The sequence below is a fragment of the Lagopus muta genome, chromosome 1 (genome assembly GCF_023343835.1).
Source record: "Lagopus muta isolate bLagMut1 chromosome 1, bLagMut1 primary, whole genome shotgun sequence".
Lineage (NCBI taxonomy): Eukaryota > Metazoa > Chordata > Aves > Galliformes > Phasianidae > Lagopus > Lagopus muta.
The window spans coordinates 72,885,701-72,911,340 of NC_064433.1; the positions used below are offsets into that span (position 1 = coordinate 72,885,701).

At 37.9% G+C, this 25,640-nt stretch overlaps 1 protein-coding gene across 1 annotated transcript; it reads left to right on the forward strand.

Moving 5' to 3' along the window:
- Nucleotides 1-3,162: 3,162 nt before the first annotated feature.
- On the forward strand, nt 3,163-25,384 carry NDUFA9 (NADH:ubiquinone oxidoreductase subunit A9). Its single transcript, XM_048933781.1, has 11 exons — nt 3,163-3,296; nt 7,007-7,177; nt 8,235-8,332; nt 8,527-8,618; nt 11,264-11,405; nt 12,738-12,840; nt 13,441-13,508; nt 13,666-13,742; nt 16,666-16,761; nt 17,817-17,883; nt 21,267-25,384. Exons 1-11 carry the CDS (start codon nt 3,239-3,241, stop codon nt 21,435-21,437), a joined length of 1,143 nt encoding a protein of 380 aa, XP_048789738.1. The 5' UTR covers nt 3,163-3,238; the 3' UTR covers nt 21,438-25,384.
- Nucleotides 25,385-25,640: the final 256 nt, after the last annotated feature.

The following is a 25,640-nucleotide window of genomic DNA, read 5'->3' on the forward strand; positions in this document are numbered from 1 at the left end:
ACCTTTTATAGTTTTTATGGTAAGAAACCATGACACTTTGTAGACAGCTTTGAAAGAACTAGTCTAGATTTAACCTAGGTCTACAAGTTGAAGTTATTCCGGTTGGATTTACAGTCAAAATCTTAATTCAAATCCTCCTGGCTTGTGCTAAGGATAACACCATAAAGCATTAAAGAACATGGTCAGAAAAAGAGTGCAGTGGTTTATTTTGTCTGAAAAGAAACATGCATGTGTCAGATGAGGAATTCTGTGTCTCAGTTCCCTGTACATGCTTACTCAATTTATAGTACAAGAAACAGAAGAATTTTGTCTTCCTCTATTAAGACAATAAATTGCTTACTGCAAAGCAGTAGTAACTGCCATTTGTAAGCATGAGATGTTCCTACACTCAAGGAAATACAGGTCTAGAACTGAGCTACAATAAGAACCCAAGTTTGTTTTATGCACCTGCAAACATCTGGTATTTAGTAATACAGAGCATACTTTATTTTCTTATGGAAAATTACCAAGGAAAAGGTGTAACTTGCTTAAAAATATTTATCAAGACACAAATCCTTTTCCTGATTTATTGTGTTTTTTTTTTCCTCTACATGCAAATGTGCACACAAAAACAATTAAAAGAAACACTTTTTTTTAGCCACCCAACTCTCTTATTTCTTTCTTCCAATAATGAAACAACCTGTTTTACAGAGTTCTCTGTTGAGTAATCAGAAAGTATTATCAGATATTGGTGAGTGAAAAAAAAAAAAAATCAAGAAAGACATAAATATGAAAATCATTATTTACCAGAGAAAAGTCAGAATTTAATCTGGTAGTCTTAATTTTTGAGCTTATGGACAGATTCACTGGGTTTTTCAACTGGGGTTTTTCAGAGAAAATGAAGGTCTTTCAAAAATCTGTCTCAGTGAAAACATAAGCCTTAAAAATATAGGATGAGCTTGCAACTTTTAATTTATGCAGCTGAAAATATTACACAGATTTCTAAAGCACAAGAACGTCCTAATTCAAATTCTTTATCTCCAGAAAACACCTCTTTTGGAGATGAACTGTAATTAAGTTTTTGAAATAAAATTGTAAGATATCTTTGTGAATGGCAACACTGGTATCCCAATTTACTAACTTTTATTTTTTTTAGGAATATCAAAATGCATTTGAGAACAGCAGACATTAAATGCCACAACATCATTAATTTTTATAAATATTGTTAGAAACCAAAATAATTATTAAGGAATGTCAAAAAAGAGAAAGGCAGCAAAAAAAAGGAATCTGCCAAATTCTCTTTTTCTCTGTTGGAAAAAAGAAATGGCTTAGATGTGGTGGAGGCCCCATTCCTGAAGATGTTCAACACCAGGCTGGACCAGGCTCTGAGCAACCTGCTAGAGCAATGGATCTCCATGTTCATTACAAGGGAGTTGAACTAGATCATCTATAGAAGTTCCTATCAATTCTAAGGATTTCATAATTCTTTGTAGACAATCAGCTGGCTTTAACCAGGGTCTTGTTTAGTCACTGAAGTCATATACTACAAAAAGTCCAGAATGTGTGCACTGAGACACCTATATACATTCTGAGTTGCAGAAGGAATAGTGATGACGTGCTGCTTTGCAGAGATAGCATCCATTTTGTTAAATATGATAGTGTCTTTTTCTATACCAAACATAATTCAAATACTAACTGCTTTTCATGCTATGTAAGATACCTTCAGGCCTATACTTTTATGTTCATCTTTCTTGAGAGGAACTTTCTGTTTTTGTTGATGTTGGCACGTTTGTTTTCATTTTCAATTAAAAAAAAAAACAAAACAAAACATGTAACAGTTTCAATTATTACAAAGTATAAACCAAAACATAATTAACTGAGCAGACGCTATATCATTAGTATTATTCATTAACAGACACTGTATCATCAGTATTATTCAATAGCGTTGAGAACAAGTTATACTGCACAGTTTTTAATGCTCCAAATCCTGTAAAGTCTTATGCAGATAGTTAATTTTACAGTTTGCATATTTTTTGATATTTTCCTGTTGATTTCAGTGAGCCTGACAATGAACTGCACTGTAAATGTTCACATTTGAAAGAGAATGCTACACAACATATGCTGTCTCATCCTACTGCATTTATTATTATTATTATTTCATATCACAAAAGGCCGTAACACTTCTAATCTCTAGTACTATTGCTGCAAAATGATGATTATTTTTGGTAGGAATTCTTGGCTATACATATAGCGAAATAGAGAAAGGTTGTCAACTGCATAGCTGTTCTCTTTTCCACTGATTTTTTCACTTTTTTTAATGCTACAAAAATCACCTAAGATCAGTAGCCAGGAGGGGAATTTGAATTTTCTATTATGCTTTTAGTCATTTGACACACATTTTTTATAGTCTTCTCTATCATTTCTTGTTCAACTTCCTACATCACTCATTTTATATTCCTAGAGTTGGGAGAAAATGCTTACAAATTGAAACACAAAATGATTAGGAAGACTCAAAAACAGATACACTACCTGTAATTCTTTTCGTTCACTTTATTTTGAAATAACTAATTTTCAAGTTGGCTGTGTTCCTTTAAATCAGAAAAAAAAGTTCAAGTTGTGATGTAACATTTCCCTTATGCCTGTGTACTGCTACAGTGCAAGCTCAACAGCAGCACTTGCCCTGGAGAAAAAGTGTTGGTACCATGGGGAAGACTGCAGGGGAAATTATGCATTTTATGGCAGTGTGTGTCATCAAGTTAATTCCCAGTGAAAGCTAGTCTAATGAGGCCAGGTGGTACAAGGTGTAAGTAATGAGTTGCTAAAATGTTTCCATCATCTGGTTCAGCAGTGGCCAAAGTTACTGTCATTTTGGTGTGGGGCTTGGCTCATTTCCTACTGGGCAGACATGAAGGAACAAGTCTAAGAATGCACAGAGCTTCAGTTTCTCTGGAAGATCAGAAATATTTAAGTGCGGGGTTTTCAAACACAGCTTCCCATTGTCCAGAGCTGCGAGTCCAAAAGCTGAGCCGCTCGAGCTCCCCACTCCCACTAGCGGCTCCGGTTCCGGCCGCAATCTCACGAGCCCTATTGCGGCACCGTCACACCAGCGGCGCGCGGAGAGGCCGCTGCGCTAAGCTCGCATGCCCTGCCAGCCCGAGAATTCCAGCTCCTCAGAGACGAACGTTTCTGCGCACGCGCCAGTGCCGCGTTTGATCCTGTGTGTACGCCGTCTGGCGCGGGGAGTTGTGGGTGAGGTAAGATGGCGGCTGCTGTCCGTTACCTTTGGTTTTCTCGCGGCCTTTTGCTGCCAAGGACAGGTGAGTGTGACCGCCGCCCGAAAGTGGTGCCGGCTCCTAGGCCGCCTTTCCGCTCTCTCTTCTACGGCTCAGGCTGCGACAGGGTTGGGGATGTCTGTCAGTTCCGCGGCGCTTTGTGGGTGCTCTGCGCGTTGCCGTGCCGACCCCAGACTGTCGACCACCGTGTTCTCGCTACGGCGGTCCCCGAGGAGGAATGAGGGAGCAAGCTAGCTTGGCTGTAGCGGGCGTTCGTCGCAGGGGCGTCATGACATTATGCTTTGAAGCTAGGGTGCTAGTTGTTGGCATAGCTGTGCAATAGGTTTATTTTTTACTGGAACTGCTAGCCAATAGTTTTACTGTGTATGCCTCTGTTGTAAAAAGTAGTAGAAAGCAAAGTTAGTCGGGTGATAGAAGTTCAAGGGCTTAATGCACTTCTAATTGCAGCAGTATGTCTTCAGGAGAAATATGGTTATAGTTTAGTATCGATATTTTAACTCAAATCGGTGTTTATAAACTGGTTGAGATAAAGATTGTAAAAATAGGCAGAAATTCTAGTGATAGATGTATTCTGGTTAGTGATGAAGGTGGAATCCTACTATTCTGGGGAGGGATCCCTGGGCAAGATTGAGTTATGCATGATTGTAGGTCAAAAAGCTGTAAGCAGTGCTGTTTAATCTGGAAATATTCAAACAGGTTATGAAAGCTGTATGAGGCTTTTAAGTTGTGTTGTCCTGCATTTTGCTTGGGCTGCACACCTCACAGAAGGTCCTTTACTAGTTGTAAATCTAGTGCGTCAGTCTAGTCCAGCTTGCTGGGTTTGAGTTTCATAGGTATGCTTAAAAGTCAACCTCTTATTTTCATTTTTATTTTACTTTTTTAAATGTTTCAGTAACTGAGCATGTGACCGTAGGTGGTGATTAATTGTTACAATTTTTATGTAATTATAGAACAAGAGAAGGTGTACACCACTGAAGAACTTAGAGTGTAAGACAAGTAGCAGGTGTGGTGTGTACACAGGTGGGAGGAAGCATGATAATGACTGGATATTTTTTGAGGAAGATAATTTTTGCAAAAGCAATGACAAAGAAAACATAAAGTAGTTGGAAAATGCTTGTATAAATTTTCCAGATTGATTTTCATGTTCTTAAGTGGATTGATCTCTTAAATAATAGTGTATTGAAAAGGTGCTCACATTGGACTAAAATTTTGTTTCCTTTACATTTTACATTCTGAGGTCTGAAATGTTCTTAGTGAAGAGTAACAAAGATAGTATTTGTTAATTTTGTAAGTAGGATATGGTTTATTACTTTTTTTTTTTTTACAAGATGTTGGAAAAGTGTATGTGGATGAAGTAATAAGAAGGACAATTGTCATCAAGATTTATTTTTTTACCATCTTGGCATGCTTTGCAGCATTTTGGTATAACTGAAGGAATCCAACTGGCTGTAAAGAACTTGGTGACTTTTTTTCCTACAGGTTTGCTTCTCCTAGTGATAAGTTAAATAACAAAAAATGCTTGCAAGAATGAAGGCAACAAGTTCATCCTGTTGCCTGCCTCTTGCACTTATGCTCAGCTGGTCTTCACTTTCTAGGCACCCATTATGTTGCTATGGGCTTAATTCTGTACAGAGTATCCTGTAGACAGTCCTGCTCACATATGCAAGTTTACTTTGTTGTTTTTGAAAAATTAAAAAATAAAAAAGCAAGCTCCCTCCTGAAGTATTTTGAGTGTAAAAATTTGAAATTTTAGACTGATTATTTTTGCTTAGCCAGGAAAACTGCATAATGTAGTACTTTCAGAAGTTGGTGAGACAAGATTCTATGAAACTTGCTTTTTTTTTTTTAAGGCACTTATACAAATGCACAACCTACATATATTTATATAATTTGTGTCAGATAACGTTGTGACAATAGCGTGATAATGTCTTTAAGATGAGCACAAACTGAAACACAGGAAGCTCTATGAACAGGAGGAAAAAGTATTTAGAAAGTGACAGAGCTCTGGAACAAGCTGCCCAGACAGAATGGGGGGTCTCCTGTGGTGATACTGAAACCTGCTTGGGTGCTTTCTGAAATTTCTGAAGAGAACCTGCTTTGGGGGGGAGAGAAGAGTGGACTAGATGATCTCTACGTATCCCTTCCAACCCCTATGATTCTGTGACTACCTTCCCTGTAATTTTCTTGAGTAGAACACAGAGGTTTTGATGGGAAAGACAGTGTGAAGATAATCTGTGAATATTGCAACGGTGAATTAGCATATGCCTGAGAATGCAGTTTGAGATGTTGTCAAGTTTAATATGAACTTACTGTATTACTTGAGAAAACCAACGTGCTGTTTTGAGTCCAAATGTATATCTTTGATTACGTTGTGTTTTTTTTTTTTTTTAGTGGGTGGCAAACTGCCTTTGTTTTGAAGTTGGAACTGTGGTATATTGATTTTTCTAATTTGTAGGATATGAAGAGAGAGGAGAGAGAAACTTTTTAGTACAGGTGCACCTTCAAGCACTGAGGTCTTGCTGGATTCTCTAGTTTAAATCCGATAATATAAATAACTTATCTCCAAGTGTACTTTTTTATTTCTTAACATTGTGCTAACAGCATTCATGCAATATCTAGCTGTTATTGGACAAAATTAGCTCCTTCTATGTATAGGTGGATTTTTAATTTCCTATTTAATATAATTCTAACATGTATTAGGAAAAATTGTCTTGTTTTTTTCAGTGGTTCTTGCTACTTAACCTTATGTTGGGAAGATCAAATTTGCTTATCTGGAAAATGCCTTATGGGCATGATCTTTTAGAAGTTGGAAGGTCATTTACTGGTCTTCTTATTTTTCAATGATAGCTGCTATAGTCTGATTTTGTTAACAGCAGGATGTCTGTAGTGTGTTTATGTACTCTACATTTCATCTGCTCCCTTATTTTTATGATCATGAGCACGTAGTAGCATTAAACTCTTCTAATTAAAAAAATCTTACAAGCAGAGTTTTTTATTTTGGCTAACTTGATTGGAATGGACTCGTTACTCTTTAAACTTTCTTGTGGAGCTTGTCAATTTACATTGACATCCCAGTGATTTCTGGTTTCTGTGGCTTTCAATTTTCCATAGCTTATGTGCTTTTTTGTTTATTTTTTGTATGTTTGTTTGTTTTTCAACAACAACAAAAACAGCTTTGAGTCAATGCTCTGCATTGTGGATCTGGGTCATTGCATCTGTTTATTTCCCTGTACTTCAGAGCCGTGATGTAGGAGGACTGTTCTCTCCTCTAACATGAGTTTGCTTTATTTGGACTGAAGTAAAAAGTCTAGTTAACCATATCTAGAATGATTCTTAAGTGTTTCTGATAATTTCCAGATCTAGGAACATACTCAGGTGAGGCCCACCTTTATGTAGCATGTAGTTTTTATTTGCTTAACTTCTTTGTCTCACCTCATTCACCAAATACTTATGACAGCCAGTTAACTTTCAATTTCTGTTTAGGAGCCATTAGCTTTAGACTGCTTGTTCTCTGTTTTAGTTTGATCTTTTTTTTCATCTGCATCTCCCTCAAACTTCTCTGACCTATCCAGATGTCTCTGAAATATCCTGACATGGGACATCCACCTAGCAGAGGCTAAATAAAATAGGTCAGTAATGAGGAAAAAAAAAAAACCAAAACAAAACAAAAAAACTTTGGGTTGACACTGATAACTTTCAGTTTGTCTTATATGGTGTCCCATTTTGTGTTGTAGGCCCTGGCATTTCTGCATTATCTGTGGTGCCATACGTGTTGCAGCAGCACCACCAAGTTCATCACGCGGTGATCCCTCATGGGAGAAGTGGACGATCCTCTGTTAGTGGCATTGTGGCCACTGTCTTTGGAGCTACAGGTTTTCTGGGGCGTTATGTTGTCAATCGTTTAGGTAATGTACTTCAGGAATACCAATTCATAGTTTAAGTGCTTAATCAAATGCCAGTTTTTCTTCAGGTTACAGAACAATCTAGAAGGCTGTAACACCTTGGGTCTTAAAAATGCAATAATGCAGGAATGTAATTTCTTTGTACTACTGGACTATTTGGAAGTGCCAAGATGTGGCAATTAGTGAAAACTGTTTTAATGTAGGAAATTCAGAAACATGAGGGCAGTTGTAGTCATTAAGGTCTATCGGTCTCCTGTCAATGTTTTGCAGGCTGGTTCAGCCCAGTTTCGTGACTAGTGGGGTGGGGAGGACCCAGACCTTGGGAAAGAGAGGAAAGGGTAGAGAGATGTGATCTGAGGAGAAACAAAACTAATTAACTGAAGAAGATGGGAACACAAGATAACACTATAATACAATATAATACCATGTAATTAGAATTGAAGTCTATAAATAATATGAGAAAGAGTATCTAAATAATATGAGAAAGAGTATCCAAAAACCGAAGGCCTTACTCTAATGCTGAAGCAAGATGTCTAGCTAGGCTGAGCAGAAGAGAAAAGAGGAAGGTCAAGTGATCTTCAGATGGTTTTGTAACTTTCCCTCTGAGTGGAAATGGTAACAGAATAGCAAACAGTCCTCTTGGAGATGCAGTTCTGCTCTTCTGGGACGTGTGCCTGGAACTGGAGCATTAACTCTTCAACTCCCAGTGCACTACACGATGTTGTGGTGTGGAATACCAATAACCCAAAATCATAAAACCACAACACCTTCACATACTATTTTTCCAGTATGTGAAATGCAGCTCTGAGAAGACGCATGCTCTGTATGTGATTCTTTTGGTTTTGGCACTATTAGAAAATTATAGTTAAAATTTGCAGGAATTTGTTTGGAATTCTTTATAATTATCTTCTTTGAATTTAAGTTTTAGGAAGTAACTCTTCTCTCAAGATGGTTATGTTGTGCTTCAGTGGCAGAAAAAAATGCTTTGTATTTCTAATTTTATCTAATTAGGTACGTAATAGTTTCAGATAAATGATTTATTTTTTTTTTTAATGCTTAGGTCGCATTGGATCTCAAGTAATCATACCTTATCGCTGTGATCAATATGACATCATGTATCTGCGACAGATGGGTGACCTTGGGCAACTTCTCTTCTTAGTAAGTCTTCTGCTTTGGCTTCAGATCAAATATAATACCGTTGCTCTACAAGATGGTCTGTTAATCATTCTCAGACTCAGAACTCCAGCAATTGTTTAGCTTCAGAATGGAAACGGTGTGAAAGTTTGTTTTTTTTTTATTATGCCTGTTTACACACTATCTCATCTTTTTCCCATCTGATTTTCTCCTTACAGGAGTGGGACAGTAAGGACAAAGATTCTACCCGAAGAGCTGTGGAGCACAGCAATGTGGTCATTAATCTTGTTGGAAAGGAATGGGAAACAAAGTAATAACCTTTTTTTTCATTTTTTTTCCTTAGGTGAATAGATTTGCTACAGGTATTGATTTTTATTGCCACTTTTTTTTACAGTACGTGTAGTATGTAGTGACGCTGACATTATTTTTGCCATCTATGAAAAGGTGTAATTGAAATATTGTATATACAAGTTCTTCCAATTTAAATGTTTAACTAGCTTCTGCTGTTGAGAAGCAATTTTTTTCCTGTAATTTTCTAGTGTATCACTTTTGTTCCATTAACTGATAAACATACTGCTTTTCTGATGTTCCAGAAGTGCCTTTCTATATCTGGCAGAGGTTTGCAGGTTTCTGTGGGTTCCTTTATCTTCTTACAAAAGTGGGCTTTCATCTTGTCACTTTGGGGTCATGATCGATTGTAGTCTACTATAGTAGGCTGTGATAAAGATTTTTCTGTTCTCTGGGAAATGTTCATTTTATTTAAAACCTTGTTAGTACAGAACTGTCAAATACAAAAACAAATTAACTATGTTATTTGCCTTTGCGTATAATTTTGCTACCATGACAGACAGTGGAATGTTGGTCTCAATTTCATAGATGTTTACAGATCTAAAGTCGCTATTGCACTTATTTTCTCATGAATAGTCGTTTGGTCATTATGTCAAATTCTACAGTTATTTTTCCAAAAATGGTGTATCTCTTAGTAAACGCTTTTTTCAGCTGTTTCTTATCTAATCAAGTGTTGTACATAACTTTTGGGAGAGCCTTTGATACTGCATTCAGACTTGTAATGTGTCATCTTTTCTGATAATCTCTTATCTCCTTATCCCACTGTTGGAGTCTGTAACAGTTTAGTTGAGAAAACTCACCCAGTGTAACTTAACTGAGGCTTTGTATATCTGACAGTGGTTTTGGGCTGCATCAAAAGAAGTGTGGACAGCAGGTCTATGGAGGTGATCCTGCTCCTCTGTGCTGATGGGGTGTCACCTGGGGTACTCCATTCAAGTGTGTTAGTCCTCAGTACAAGAGACGGATAGAAATATTGGAACACGTCCAGAAGAGGGCCAGGAAAATGATCCGAGGGGTGGAACACCTCCCCTCTGAGGACAGGCTGAGAGAGCTGTGTCTCTTCAGCTTGGAGAGAAGAAGGCTCTGGGGAGACTAGATGGCAGCCTTCTGGTATTTAGAAGGAGTCTATGAGAAAAAAGGGGAAGGACTCTTCAGCAAGGTCTGTTGTGATACGAGGAGGGAAAATGGTTTCAGACTAGAAGAGGGGAAATTTAGACTGGATGTAAGGAATTATTTTTTTTATGGTTAGGGTAGTGAAGCACTGGAACAGGTTGCCCAGAGAGGTGATGAATGCCCCATCCTTGGACAGATTCAAGGTCAGACCAAGCCAGGCTCTGAGCAGGCTGATCTTGCTGTAGGTTGTCCCTGTTCACTGCAGGAGTGTTAGGCTGGATGATCTTCATAGGTCCCTTTCAAACAAAAGATTCTGTAATTCTGTGTTTTTAATTCATTTGTATCTTGGGAGCTAATAAAACAAATAGAATGAGAGCAAGTGTCTGAAAAACAAAGGCCTTACTCTAATGCTGAGACAGATGTCTTAATTGGGCTGAGCAAAAGAGAAAAGAGGGGGTACTGCCTGATGTGTGAATAGTTTTGTCTTTCCCCCTGAACAGAAAACAGAAACTGAACAATGCAGAGTCCTCTGGGGGAATGTAGTATATAGTTCTTCTTCTCTTCTGAGACAGGTATCTGGAACTGGAGTGTTAACTCTTTAACTCCCAGTGTGCTACATGATGTTATGATGTAGAATACTGTTAACAAAAACCATGACAAGGTAGGAAAGCCCTATGGTGATCTGAATCTCTGGGCTGCAGCAAATTTTATGAGCTTCATCTGTGAAGACTAAGTGCCAGGTCCTGCACTTTTCTCACAACAGCCCCATGCAATCCTACAGGCTTGGGGCTGTGTGGCTGAAAGCCTATGGTGGAGAAGGATCTGGGAGTGTTAGTTGGCAGCAGGGTGAACATAAGTCAGCAGTACCTCCAGGTGGCCAAGAAGGCCAATAGCATCCTGGCTTGTACCCAAAATGATGTAGGACCTGGACAGTGATAGTCTCTTTGTACGTGGCAATGGTGGGGCCATTGTATTTGTTTTGCGCCCCTCACCACAGGAAAGATGTTGAGGTCCTCAAGCACATCCAAAGAAGGGAATAAAGCTGGTGAAGTATCTAGAACACAAGTTATTTCTTAGAAAGAGCGGTGAGGTGTTGGAAAAGGGGGATGAGTCCCCATCTGTGTTGCTGTTCAAGAAGCATGTAAATGTGGCACTAAGTGGCATGGTGGTGATAGGTTAATGGTTGGACTGGATAATCTTAGTGGTCTTTTCCAACCTTAATAATCTGTGGTTCTGTAATTCATTCTGATTTAATCTTGCCAGATGGAAAAGCAGGCTAGTACTACTGCTATAGTTGAGGCTCTCTATTGTGCTTCTTTGTCTCACGTATGTACTATATGAAGAATTCCTCACAAAAGGAAACTTTCTAACAAAGTGCATAAAGATAGATTTTTGAAATATGTTCAGGTAATATGTGATGATTGCTACTGCTTAGTACAATTGGTTGTACTGATGGTTGCTCTTTATTTAAGATTTGTCTTTACTTTCTTTTAGAAACTTCAGTTTTGAAGATGAATTTGTAAATATTCCTAAAAGTATTGCTCAGATAACAAGAGAGGCTGGTGTGGAAACATTCATTCATATCTCTCACCTAAATGCTAGCATGAAGAGTCCTTCCAAATACCTGAGGAGTAAAGTAAGTCTAGAATTCTTTTGAATGTATTCTCAGATATCCTACTTTTGCCTTTTTTTTTTTTTTTTTTTTCTAAAAAGAAAGTCTCTTTGAGAGAAATCAGCATGTGAATTTACTCTGTCAGATTGGATATTAGAAAAATACTATTATTAGAAAGAGAAGTAAGGTAGTGGAACAGGCTGCTGAGGGAAGTCTTGGAGTCACTGCCCCCGGAGGTTTTCAGGAAGAGGATAGATGTGGAGTTTAGGGACATGGTTTGGTGGGCGTGCTGGTAGTAGGTCAATATTTAGTGGTCTTTTCCAACCATTATGATTCTGTTTTCTCCTGCTGAGGAATTTTTGTATTACTGTGCTCCTTGGGGCTAGAAATCCTCCTAAGTACTTGCTGTACTTTGAAGGGAAATATTTTTCAGAAATCGAACATCTATTTCATTCTTCTGTACTTGAGTATTTTTGCATCTACAACTACTGTTGTTAAGGAATAGTTTTCTGATGGTTTAGAATCTGATATCAAGCCTAACATCTAAGGCTGAAATGACTTAGGAAACGCAGGTAAGTAGATGATATCATAATTAACCCAACAAAAACAGTTTAGCGTCACCATTACGGGCCCTTGTAGTAAAATCATTACCTGTTCTTGCACAAAAATGTGAAAGTTTGTTTTTGACCTCCTATTTTTTTTTCCTCATTAGGTAATATACTTTTATACTATTACTTTTGTCTTTTTATATAGCTGGTGGCCTGTCCCAGTTTCAGCTATTTTTGTTTTGTTTTGTCCTGCCTGTGGGACTCTGTTGCCTATTGTAATAGAATTTTTGTTCTAAAACTGGGGTTAAATTTTTGTTGCTCTCTGTGTAATGGCTCTATAGGATGTTTAGTCCTTGTGTTCACCAATCTCATGCAGAAATTAGATAGCTGCCACTAAATTGTTTTTCCACTCTATTTCAGCAGCGCTTTGGTGTTCTAACAATATAGTAGGGGCTGACTAAACCTTCTGTTTTGTTTTGTTTTTCAAACTCTCCTCTGACACAAACAGGAGAGCTGCTTCCTTTTTCAACTTCGATGCTTTTGTGCATCCATTCGCTAATGATATTGCATTGTAACTCAAATAGAATAAATTATCTATATGTTTATGGCACTTTGGGAACAGTATGGGAGACTTGTTTTAGCAAAGCATCTCAAAGACCAAATAACTCTGATACCAATTGTTTTGTGCTACTATTGATGCTATGTCCTTGAATTTTATAATCAAGATGCAGTGAATTCTGAAAAGGTATATTTTTTTAATATATTCAGAGTGGGTCTAATTTATGTGGTCATTTTAATTGAATGACAGGCTGTTGGAGAGAAAGCAGTAAGGGAAGAATTTCCGGATGCTGTAATTATGAAGCCCTCTGAGATGTTTGGGAGAGAGGACCGATTTCTGAATCATTATGCAAGTATGTATTCTTGAAATAATAAAGCTCTCTTGTTTATATACCTGTCTGTAGAGAACAGAGGGAAAAAGCACTCTTCTCTTAAAAAGTGGAGGTATATTTTTATCGTAAATGTACTGTGTTTCATTAAGAAAAGATGTGTAACAGAAAAATAATAAATTTTCATCTTGTGATGAAATGGTATATCCTAAATTCTTTCCAAGTCTAAATTAAACTTTGTTGATTGGTGTTACTTACTACTACTTTTTATTTAGGTTGTCTTGAGCTAAGGTCTAGCCATTATAGCTGAAATTAACTTTTCAGTTTGGTAATGCTGGAATGTGAGGAAGTCCTGGCGTTTCTGGCCTGGCTCATATGGAAACTAAAGTACTGACCAGTAAGGTTACTAGGCTGTACAGAGTAGAGGCTACTTGTACTTCTCTTGCAAAGTTGAGGTACCTCTTAACCACTCTAGGGGATCAATAAACATAGCTTTCCAGTGGTTGTTATGAAAATTGAATGTGGGTAGTGATTCTATCCAAATCTTTTTTAGTGTAATGTATATTGATTATTTGCCTACTGAAAGCATTTACAGATTTCTTAAGTTGTTTTTTTCTCCATTAGACATGCGCTGGTTCGGTGGTGTGCCTCTTATTTCTTTGGGCAAAAAAACAGTGAAGCAGCCAGTATATGTAAGTTTTCCTAAAACTAGAACAATTTCATATCCTGTTTGTTTGTGTGTTTTTTTTTTTCCCCTTTCTCTCTCCCTATAAATCACTTTTTGAAGAGGAGATTGTCAATCCACTCACGCATTCATATTTTTTGTTGGTAATTATCTGTTTCTTACAGGTGGTTGATGTAGCAAAGGCAATTATTAATGCAATTAAGGATCCTGATGCTAAAGGAAAAACATATGCCTTGGCTGGGTAGGTTACTTTTCTGGTTCTAATTTAGTAGCACTAAAGTACTGTAGTACTTCTTTTTGGTGTTGTTTTTTTTGACGTGCTGCACAGTACATGTAATTTCTCTATGCGCATACACCTGCAATAAATTCCACCTCCTCTTTGGGAGGAAAGATTAGTGAAGATTTTACTGTGAGTACTATGAAAATCATACTTTAGGTCTTACTGCATTTAATGTTATGTATGTGCATTCAGCCTTTACAAATCATACCAAACAAAATAGCTTTGGTGAAAATGCTGCTAAAACTGTGTAAAATTCACCTTGAATAGTCACTGCTGAATCCCTTGGTGTATTTATGTATGAAAGTTCCATGTCAGAATCAGAACAGGTCAATAGCAATAAAGAAATATCATCTGACAAATGCTGTGGGTCCGTGTTTTAATATGTAGTACTAGAATTAGTCTCCATCCAGTATATATGGTGAAAGGTGCATTAGATTGATGGATGGTGAAAAAAAACAACAGTTGCGAATAAGCCAAGTTAAAAGTTGATGATGCTGAACACTTTTTTTTTTTTTTTTTAATTGATCAGATACATCTTCCTATGTTATACACTGAAAATACACTTGATATTGATTTTGCAAAAGGCTTATCTAAGACTTTATTGTTTTTTCCGTATTCATTTTGTGGTACAGTTACAGTGGCAGCTTGTTATTCCTGTATTGCAAGGTTATTTCAGGTTCATCTTTTACTCTTATGATGTAACTTTGTTCAAGACTGTAAATGTTGAAGATGTCCAAGTAGTCAGTTTAAATGTATAGAATGTTGGTGTTCTGAAAAAGGCAGAAACTTTTCAACTTCTTTTTAGGCTGAAGAACTTCTCAAAAACTGGTAAAGAGTAGGAAGCCTATTTCTAAAAGGACTAACAGCAGTGATAAGGTTAAGTAACTTGAAGTTGCTTTTAAATCACTTGGTCATTATCAAAGAGAATAAATATGTAGGTATTAGTAAAATGTAACCAATGCAAAAACACATGAAATGTGTGATACATCCTTTGAGCGACTGTTTTATTTCTTGTGGGCAAACAAATGGATCAATGCGTATACAAAGCTGCCTGTCACAAAAGGAAGGAGAGACTCGTTTTTAACTTCACTAATGTCTCAGCAGAATAATTCCTGTAAGAACAGGAGAGATTGAGAACTTGAGAGCTGCTCACTAGATAGAATAATATTTGCAGCCAAGGCAGTTGACTAAACTTTGAATGTATTCTTACAGTTTCAGAGTCTCGTTTTCTATCATTTTACAGAAGATGAGGAATTCAAGACCATGTCTCAAAGGCAGGAATTTAAGCAAGGGTGCCAGTCTCTCACTGCAAGGAATAGTTTCAGTCACCTACCAATGACTGAAAAGGCTTTGAATAACTAATAGCCTAACTTGAAGACTCAAATTGGTGCTGGAAAACCATAGGAACTCTACAACATAACCCTTGACTAAAGTTGCATGAGGCATTTTTCTTCCTTTTTTTTTTTTTTTTTTTTTTAAGGTGTTACCAGCTTGAATTTAAAATGCTGATTTTTGTAATAGAACATTTTCTCCCTACTACTCTTCTGTCTTGACCACGGCATTATTTTTTCTTCACCTACTTGTAAAATCTTCTATCTTGGATGCTAACACTGTAGAACTTGCTGTTTTTAACATTTTTTTTTTTTTTTTAAGTCTAGCTGTATTATATACCTCTATATGGTTTTTAACTATCAGAGTAGAAGTAAAACTGGCTTTTTATGTTATCTTTGTATGTATGTATAGAGCTATGTATGTAAGAGCTATGTATGAGAATGTTGCAATGTAGAGGGAAAAACCTGATTTCTGATGATACTCACGTAGTGTAACTCCATAATGTGAAATCTAAACAAGAAGGGAAGGGGAACTCTCAGGAGTTTATGCTTCTCTAAAACTACTACACATGTGCAGGAGAGTCTCTGCTGCCTTACTTCCATTTTCAGAGGGTGAATGCATTCTTTTGGGAAATTTATCTTGCTCATATTTCATATGTGCCCCCTCTCCTGGTGATTAGCCTAGTAAAGACTGTGAGACTACTTGCCAGTTACTATCATGAGCAAAACAGACTTAACTTGAGAAAAAGTAGTTGGTTGTCAATTAAAGGAGATTGCAGTAGTGTGACGTAAAGACAGCAAAGCAAACAAAAAACTGTACCACCTTTCCTTTTCCATCTTTTCCCCAAGGCTAGCTTCACTTTCAGCTCATGTATCCTGTGTTGTACTGGAGAGTAGGAATGACAGATCAAGTCATTACATAACAATTCCTTTCTGCCATTCCTCGCCTCACTTTTTTGTTTCCCTCTTCTATCACTGTGGTCTTCTCCTCAGAGTGCAGAGGTTCCAGTGCCTGGAGCAGCTCTTGCCCCTCTCTGACCTCAATGTTCCTTCTGCTGTTCATGACGCATTTATTTTTTTTTCCCCCTCACTCCTCGTACTGCACTGTATGAATTTTCCTCAAATATGGTTTCCCAGAGTACAACCAGTTTGACTGATGGCCTCAGATGTGACTGGATTTGGCTGTGTCTGGCATGAGGCAGCCTTTGAACTCTTCCCCCAGAAGTCATCTCTGCATCCCCCATGCTACAAATGCCTTGGCAGGAACATCCAACACAATGATAAAACAATCTTGCAGTGTACATATTACTCTCGCACTTAAGTTTTTCTGACTTAATTCACCCATTTCAAACAGTGTAAAAATATTGAGAGTCAATTTTTTTTTTCTGCTTTTGTGATGAAAATGACAAGCTTGGCTATTAATTGAAATGGAAAGCAAGCCCTTGATTGGCTTAGGGTGACGGGGATATTTTTCTGATTTATTTTTTTTTTGTCTCATGTTGCAAATATTTAAGAATACATAATTTACCCATAATGCTTGTTTTTTCTTTCAGACCTAATAGGTACCTGCTGTATGACATGATAGAATACATCTATGCAGTTGCTTTTCGAACCTTTTTTCCGTACCCACTTCCACGTCCTCTGTATCAGTAAGTGGAACACTTCAGTCACTAAGAACTAATCAAGCAGCTTAGAAGCATAACTATCTATTATATTGCTTGTTTAGTATTAGTATTGTTAATTGCTTTTTATTGTTGTAGGATAGTGGGAACTAGCTTTGCATAAGCGCTCATTAGTTAATTTTGAGTCTTCTGTCCAGCCACAAGCCTGCAGCTGATGAGCTAGTGGATAAAAATTTAAGTTGTAATGAACTTAACATAACTGTTTATTGCAGAGGTATTGAATGCCCTTGCTTTGGCTAAACCAAGAAATTTGTAAAAGGTCTTAAGTAGAGACAATCAGCAGCAAATTAATTGAAATTTAGTGTATCGCAGGGAAGATCTATGTATGCTACTGACATTTTTCTACAGCTGTTCAAGGTAACGCTACTGTCAGTTCCTGACTTGATTTTTCTAGTTCAGCCCTTTGTATTCATTTCAGCCAGTAACGCAGGTAAATTTGTAGTGAGTTGTTGGCCTGGAAATTTGAGCAGTATGGTTGTGAGCTTGCATCTTTTCTATGGTGTGAGGAAAGTAACATCGTTCTGAAGGCTCTATTTGCAAGTACTGAACGATTTCTGTAGCTGTATGTTTTGTCCCCTTTGGGCACTGAAGGGAGAAACTGATCTGCAGAATCCTGACTATTGAGAAATAACGAACGAGAAAGTACAGTGAAAGTCTGAGCCTGGGCTTAGTCATTAAAATATAGTCAGACATGCTTTTGAAGAGCTATGTGAAATAGTAAATTCTGTTTCAGAAGCTCACACTCAGCTTGGTTGTGATATGTTAATGCTTTGGTACTCATTCTACTCCATTTTAGTACAGTACTAACAAAAAAAACTAAAAATGTCACCTGTATTAGAACCCTTCTACCATTCTACTAATAATTTCATAGCAAACAGTTAAAGTTTGCTGAGAATGTGCTCACTCTTTTAATTTGTAGCTTTTAAGAACAGCACACTAAGTATGAAATATCTTTACAGGTTCTTGTTTTCTTCTTTGTATCTTGGTAATAACTATACTTTTTCAACACTTTCTGATTACAGTTTAATTGCAAGATTCTTTGAGATCAGTCCATTTGAACCATGGTTAACTCGAGACAAAGTAGACCGAGTAAGTGAAGGACAACCTTCAGTTTCTTCTTGGGGAATGTTTCCTTTCGTGTTTGTAACTTTTATTTCTAACTTTGTGTTGAAAGGATGCTCAAATGTGTACACATTACATATTACAGCATTTTGGTCAGTTCACTGGCTAAAATTTGATTATGCAGAATTAATTTCAGACTGAACAGTAAACAAGAATTTAAATCTTATGGAGGTGTTTTTGTGTAACCTTCATTAAAAAAAATGATTGAGTCCTGCAGCACAGCTAGTGCAGCTGCTGTTCTACAATCTTACTCTTAAATTATTTGTCCAGACCCATTACAGAGCAGAGGGATACACTGGAGTGCAGTCTGGAGATTCCTCTGGTGTAGTTTTAGAATGGCTTACTGAGAGAGAGAGAGAGAGAGGCTGACTGGAATTTTTTTTTTATGAAAGTATTTTTAGGATGTAGTCTTTCTGCTGTCATTAGTGAAGAGGAATACTTAAACATATTTAGTGAAGAATGTTAAGAAAGCGGTAACAACTGTTGAGAGGGTTTTATAGCAAGAAGTAATGTGGCAGAGTAGGGAAAGGGCACAGTATTCTAGGCATTAAAAATGGTAAACGCTACATACTTTGATCCTTTCCTTCGTCTTCACGATCCAACACATGCTATTTATAGGTAACTAGTCAGTTTTTCTGTATCTACATTAAAATCACTTCAGCAATTGAAGTTGAACTGCGCTGTATACAGCCAAAATTCATGCTTGTTATTTGAATACGTAATATTGAAACATCATGTTTGTCCCTTAGTTCTCTAAAACTCATAATTCCCAGAGTGTATGAGTGGAGGTGGACAAAAAACTTGTAGCACATTTTATCCTTGTAGTACTCTATTTCTTAAATTTTGGGACAGCCATGTATCTGGGAGAACTCATATATATATACATACATACATGTATGTATATACATACATACTTTCTCTACTATATATATATATATATATATATATATATATATATATATATATACTACTATATATATATATATATATATATAGTAGAGAAAGTATCTGTATGTATACAGATGCTTTCTCTACTATATATATATATATATATATATATATATATATATATATATATATATATATATATATAGTAGAGAAAGTATCTGTATGTATACAGATGCTTTCTGAATAGCTGTAAGGAATTAAATTCCATGTTTGCATGTATCTTTATATAAAATAAACTGCGGTTTCTTACTCTGTTTGGAAATGATTGTGAAAAGATATGGACAGTATGTCTAATAAAGGAGTTGTACTACTTTCAAATCGCTGAGAATTCTCCCATGCTAGAGTTGGCATTGTAGTTCTTCTGACTGTAGGATGTAAGCGTAATACTTTCTGAAAGCTTCAGTTGTAGCTGCTTTTATAGTTCATACTTAGGTTTCATAAAAGAAACCTTTAGCGATTCACCATAACTATTGCATTTCAGTTATAGTATGAGTAGTATAAAAAGGAGTTTCTCTGTGTGTCTCCTGTGCTGGATTGTTTCCCTGTTTTCCAGCTTTTCATCTTTAAGTGAAATATACAAAATTAGATCTGACTGATTTAAAAGGGCTTTTGAGAAATAGCAGTGTAGCAGAGCCTGATTTTATAAGGTACAAATCATTTCTGTTTTGAAAATAAGGTAACAAATATTTGTGCAAGTATTTGGGAACTGTTGAGGCATGGCCTGAAGCATTGATTGAGCACCTGGGGAAAAGACTGTAAGCCCTGAGAGCACAGGTGAAGGCAGTTTACCCTTGTGGTCACACAGGTGATTAGACCTCATTTTAAGGCTGACTGCCACTGGGGAAGGATCTCTTTCTGGAGATCCCTCCTTGGTGAAGTTTTCCCTTGCAAACCTGGAATCTTCTAATACGGGTGAGCAATCTTCTTTCCATCCTTTGTAGCACCTTTCGATCACGCTGGTCCTTCTGTCATCACACTTCTGTTGTGACACCTTTTCCATCATACTGATCTGTCCAATTGCTACTGTACTGTAGAGAACCTTGTTCTAAAACATAAGCAACCTGTGAAAAGTACATGCTGAACATGTCCTCTTGTACAAAAGTACATGCTACTCTCTCTTAACAAAACAGGGTGTAAAGGCATAATGTACAGTAGTTATCACATCTAATTAATTTTCTGGTTATAATTCTGTAATCTTCTGGGTATGTAAGCCTAATGGAGAAATTGTAATAAAGAAATTTTCTGTATGACTCAGCTTTTTAATCACAGAATCACCAAGGTTGGAAAAGACCTTCAAGATCATCCAGTCCAACCATCCACCTATCACCAATAGTTCTCACTGAACTATGTCCCTCAACACAAAATCCAAACGTTCCTTGAACACCTCCAGGGTCGGTGGCTCCACCACCTCCCTGGGCAGCCCATTCCAGTGCCTGACCACTCTTTCAGAAAAGTAGTATTTAATCCTGAGTCTAAATCTGAAGTCAGATTTGTCTTTGCTAATGGTTCAGAAGATCTGTATCTCTTATCTAGATACATCGGGTACTTAATGCCTCATGTATGTAGGTCACTCTGAAAGTAACGTCTCCAGTTTATTTCCATGGAAACTACAACAGATACTAAGAGCACAATAATACTGTTTGGTAGAGCCAAGTCTCAGCTACGAAATACTGTTCTTTCCAAAGTAGTCACCACCATTAGCAACGTATAGTTGTCAGTGATGATCAAGAGCCTGTAGACTACTTCTGTAAAAGATCTGTACCGCTGGAGGTGACCCATTATCACTGCTACTGGTGCACTGTGCTAATATGCACTGTTTGGTCTCCATAAACAGTCAGCAGGTATCAGTTAATGTTAGTGTGTGCAATTTTTCCTGCTTGGAGCAATTCATTGACATACCTTTCCTTCTTATGTATTTCCATGTTAGACACTGTTTTATCAGAGCATCTCTGTGTTGCCGTCTGTCACGTGGCAACAAAATGTAATGCAGTATTGGTGGGAAAGTTCAGCTTCTATTGCCATGCCACCAACATCCACCTCTGATGCTGTAGTAAAATAGGAGGCATTACTTTCAAAGCAGCCCTCGTAATGCAAGATGTAGGAATGTATTGCAGGCTTTTTTTTAGGGGAGCAGTCTTTCATCAGCAGCCTTGAAGCTGCAGTTAAATCTCCAAAGAGCTGCCACTTGTAGATGATGTTTTAGGACATACTTATAAGTTTTTAGTACCAGAAATTTATGCTAGTGTGTGTTCATGAATGTGACCTCAGTTGTAACTACATAAAATCTACATAAAACTTTTTTTGGTAGGTGAATAATTACATTGAGTATAATGTCCATTTTGTTAATTCCCTCACTTTTTTTTTTTTTTTAACCTCTCACTTTTTTTCCTTTCTTTTCAAAGTTTCACACAACAGACATGATATTGCCTGATCTCCCTGGTTTGGAAGATTTGGGTATTCAACCAACATCTCTGGAACAAAAAGCAATTGAAGTTCTTCGCCGTCACCGCAGATACCGCTGGTTGGATGCTGAGCTGGAGGAAGCAAAACCAGCAAAGACATATCCCATGTAACAGTTGCATAAGCATTTACTTAATACTTTTAAACCATCTCTGTATGACCGAGCTTTTTGGAGAACTGTGTACATACTAAGTAAAATATTGTAATCACGTAAACTGTTTTTTATCAACAGTGTTGTCTTTTTAATTACAGGAAACTCTAGCTGGTACGCAATTATTGTCTTCAATAGATAATGAAAGCAAATTTACATATTATTTACTTAGTTGGTGAGCATTAAAATGTTTTGATGATTGGGAGTGGGAGAGGAGGCTAATCACATTAGCTGGAAGAAGTTGAGGTTTGGATGGAAACTGGTTTTTAAAATCAGATTGAGAACAAGGATGAAATGAGTGAAGAAAAAACTTGTATTTTCACCTCAAAGCTTTCTACTGTTTGCCTCTGTTGGAGGTGACAGTAGGAGGGAAGGAACAGGGACAAACTGAGCAAAAATAATGAAGGTATGAAAGGTAGAAGCCTAATAGTGGAGTAGAAATCTGAGTAGAAGATTGGAACTGAGTCAGTGGTGAAAACAGAGTAGGAAGAGGAGTAGACAATCTGAAAAGAATAAGACGGTCAAGGTTAGGGAAGGCACAGAAGTTTCTTGATTAAATCATGATGTTTACTGGAGCCAAGGATCAGAATTTCAGTGTTTCTGTGTTGTTGCCATACTACTGTGAAACTCTTGGGCAAAGTATTTCTTTAATTTCAACAGCTTCCACCTTTTCCTCATCCACAAAAACCTACTGCTGCTTATGTCAGTTTTTAGGACAAAGTAGGATCTTGAAACAAAAATATTTTTCCTACCATATGTTTGATTTGGCCTTTGTTCATAGGTTATTGTTCTTCTGACAACATAGGTTCATTCACTTCAAAATAAATCTGCCAGTTCCAGAAGAAAGCTGGACGATCTGAAAGTGCATATTGTTAATAATTTGATCCTTATATTATTTTTACTTGACTACATGCTTTTTTCTTTGTTAGTGCTCATTGAATGTGCGCCTTGGATATTTTATTTGCAAATTGCTGTGAAAACTGTTGTATTTTTAAATTGTTTTACGACCACCTCATAGAGCGCAGAAATATGGTACAGCCTGAGCTGTAGTGACCATGCTGTGGTTGAGTTCATGCTCGGAGGGATATGAGACAAGCAAAGAGTAAAATTAGGAAGCTAAACTTCAGGAAAGCTAACTTCCAGCTCTTCAGGGAGTTAGTCAACAAAACCCCCTGGGAAATTGTTCTCATGGGCAAGTGTATGGAGCATAGCTGGCAGATTTTTAAGGAGGCTTTCTTCAGGATGCAAGAGCTCTCCATCCCCAGGTGTAGCAAGTCAGGAAAGGAAGGCAAGACAAGCATGACTAAACTGCAACCTGCTGGTCAAACTGAAGAACAAGAAGAAAACACACAGACGGGGAAACTGGGACAGGTAACATGGGAAAAGTATAGGGAAGCTGCTAGGCTGTGTAAGGGTGGGATCAGGGAAGCCAAGGCTTCTGCAGGTATCTCAATCAGAAAAGTCCAGGAGGGTGTACCTTCCTTGTGAGTGAATCAGGCATGAAACAGACAGTAGAAGGCTGAGGTACTTAACTTTTTTGCCTTGGTCTTCTCTGGTAACTGTTCGCCTCACAGCCCTTGTGTTTGGTTTGGTAGGAGGTGATCAGGGAAGAATGTCCCTTCTGCTGTAATCAAAGATCAGGTTTGTGTCCACCTGAGGAACCTGAATATTCTATGGATCCCAGTGATATGCGTTCGTTTCAGTGTGTTTGGATCTGAGAGACGGGATGTCTCAGGAGCAAAGGCAAACAAACAATGCACTCAGAGCAGCACAAAGGCTTATGGGTTTTATTCAGTGTACACTCCTACACACCCAGGCAATTTTAGATAATCCCCTAAGTGGGAAGCAGAAACTCCCTAAGCAAGTGTACTATTACTTACTGACCCCTGAGAGACTGCAAATAGCTGAAAGGAGAGAGAAGGAGCATGCTGGCAATGGATTCAATAGGTAATGCCACCAGGGTGTCCCCTGCTTCAAGGTGCATTTTTCATCTCCTGCCATAGCCTCTCTCTTGCTTTTATTCTCCCCAGGGTCTGTGGGGTTTTTTTCCACTTGCACAATGTACCCGTGCAGCCAACACATGATACAGAGCCCAAGTGGAACACCTGCTTGCAGAACAAGTTTTTGCAAAAAGCAAGATTAACTACCAAGGTCAGCTCTCTACAAAATGAGATATTTATGGCTTACAGCCACAAATATCAGTTTCCTTAAAATGTCAGAATACTTTGTTCGATCCCTGGATCGTTCTTCAGCTAGGGCCCTTTAGGTCCCCGACACAGTATCCCGGAGTCCTAGGGGAATTGGCTGATGTAATCGCCAAGCCGCTCTCTATGGTATTTGAAAAGTCATGGCAACAAGGTGACTGGCAAAAAGGTGACATCATACCCATTTTTAAAAGGGGTAAAAAGGATGACCCTGAGAACTACCAACCTGTCAGTCTGATCTGGGAAGATCATGGAACAGATCCTCTTCAAAACTATGTTAATGCACATAGAAGACAGGGAGGTGATGCGGGACAGCCTGCATGGCTTCACCAAGGGCAAATCCTGCTTGTGGTTTTCTATCATTCTGTCGCTGCATCAGTGAACAAGGGAAGAACTACATCTATCTGGACTTCAGTAAGGCCTTTGCCTCAGCACCCCACAGTGTCCTTTGCTCCAAATTGGAAAGATATGGATTTGATGGGTGGACTGTTCGATGGATGAAGAACCGGGTGCTGGGTAGAGTCCAGACAGTGCTGGTCAATGCCTCGATGCCTGGACGAAGATTGATGATGAGTAGTGTCCCCCAGTGGTCCGTGCTGGGGCTGATACTCTAATATTTTTACCAATTACATTGACAGTGGGGTTGAGTACACCCTCAGCAATTTTGCTGATGACACCAAGCTGTAGGATGCAGTCAACACACCAGAGGGGCAGGATGCCACCCAGAGGGACCTAGACATGCTCAAGCAGTGGGCCCAGGTGAACAAATCCAAATGCTAGATCTTGCACTTGGGTTGAGATAATCCCCATTACCAATACAAGAGATGAAAGTATTGAATGCAGCCCTGTAGAAAAGGATCTGGGGGTACTGGTGAATGGGAAGCTGGACATGAGCCAGCAATGAGCCCTTGCAGCCCAGAAAGCCAACGATATCCTTGGCTGCATCTAAAGAGGTGTGGCCAGCAGGGTGATCCTGTCCTGAAATGTCTTTTAATTTTTAATGTAATTATTTTTTTTCCCAGTCAACATATGACTTCTTGGCTATCACTTGAATCTACAATAACATTACTTGTCCTGGTGGTGAAGCACTGGAACAGGTTGCTCAGAGAGGTGATGGATGCCCTATCCTTGAACAGATTCAAGGTCAGGCTGGACTATGCTCTGAGCAAGCTGATCTAGCTCTAGATGTCCTTGTTCATAGCAGTGAAGTTGGGCTAGATGCTAAGTGTCCCATCAAAGTGAAATGATTATTTGATTCTATGAACATGTGAGAAGGAGGTGATTGCCGGCAAGCGTAAAAGATGTGGTGTTGCTGTTTTTTGGTTGGTTGGTTGGTTGGTTGGTTTGGTTTTGGTTTTTATTATCTTCCTTGGAATAAGTCATATCATATGTCCTGCCAAGGTGGCAGGGAGCTTCCATTGATCTCGGTGCAAAATTCTCATGAAGAATAGAGCGGATACAATCTAGGTTATTTTGGCATTAAATTTTATGTAGGTAAGCAACAAACAGTCGATCCCACTCTGAATTTCAGTGACAATTTCATGTTTAGTTTCACTTTTTTTTCCTAATAATTCCTAACGTGTGGTGTTTTTTTGTTTTTTGTTTTTTTTTGTTTTTTTTTCCACTATTGAATAATTGGACAGTTTCATGATTATCATCAGAACAAAGTGGTGAAAAATAATAATAAAAAAAATTTGTAAACTAGGATTCAATTTCACCTATGATTTTTATCTCATTTATTAAGAAGATCTTTCTTATCCTGTCTTTACTTTCTCAGATTCTGCAACAGTTTTTCTGCTAATCTTCAATTTGCAATTTCTGGAGAGCCCTTTTGAATTTAAAATCTGGAGGCAAAAGATTATCACAGTTTTGTAGAGTGTGGCTGAAAGTGGTGTGGAAAGAAGGTCATGTTGTTTTCTCCTCTGTCCCCCAGAGGTCAGTGGTCTTCAAGCGCAATGTGC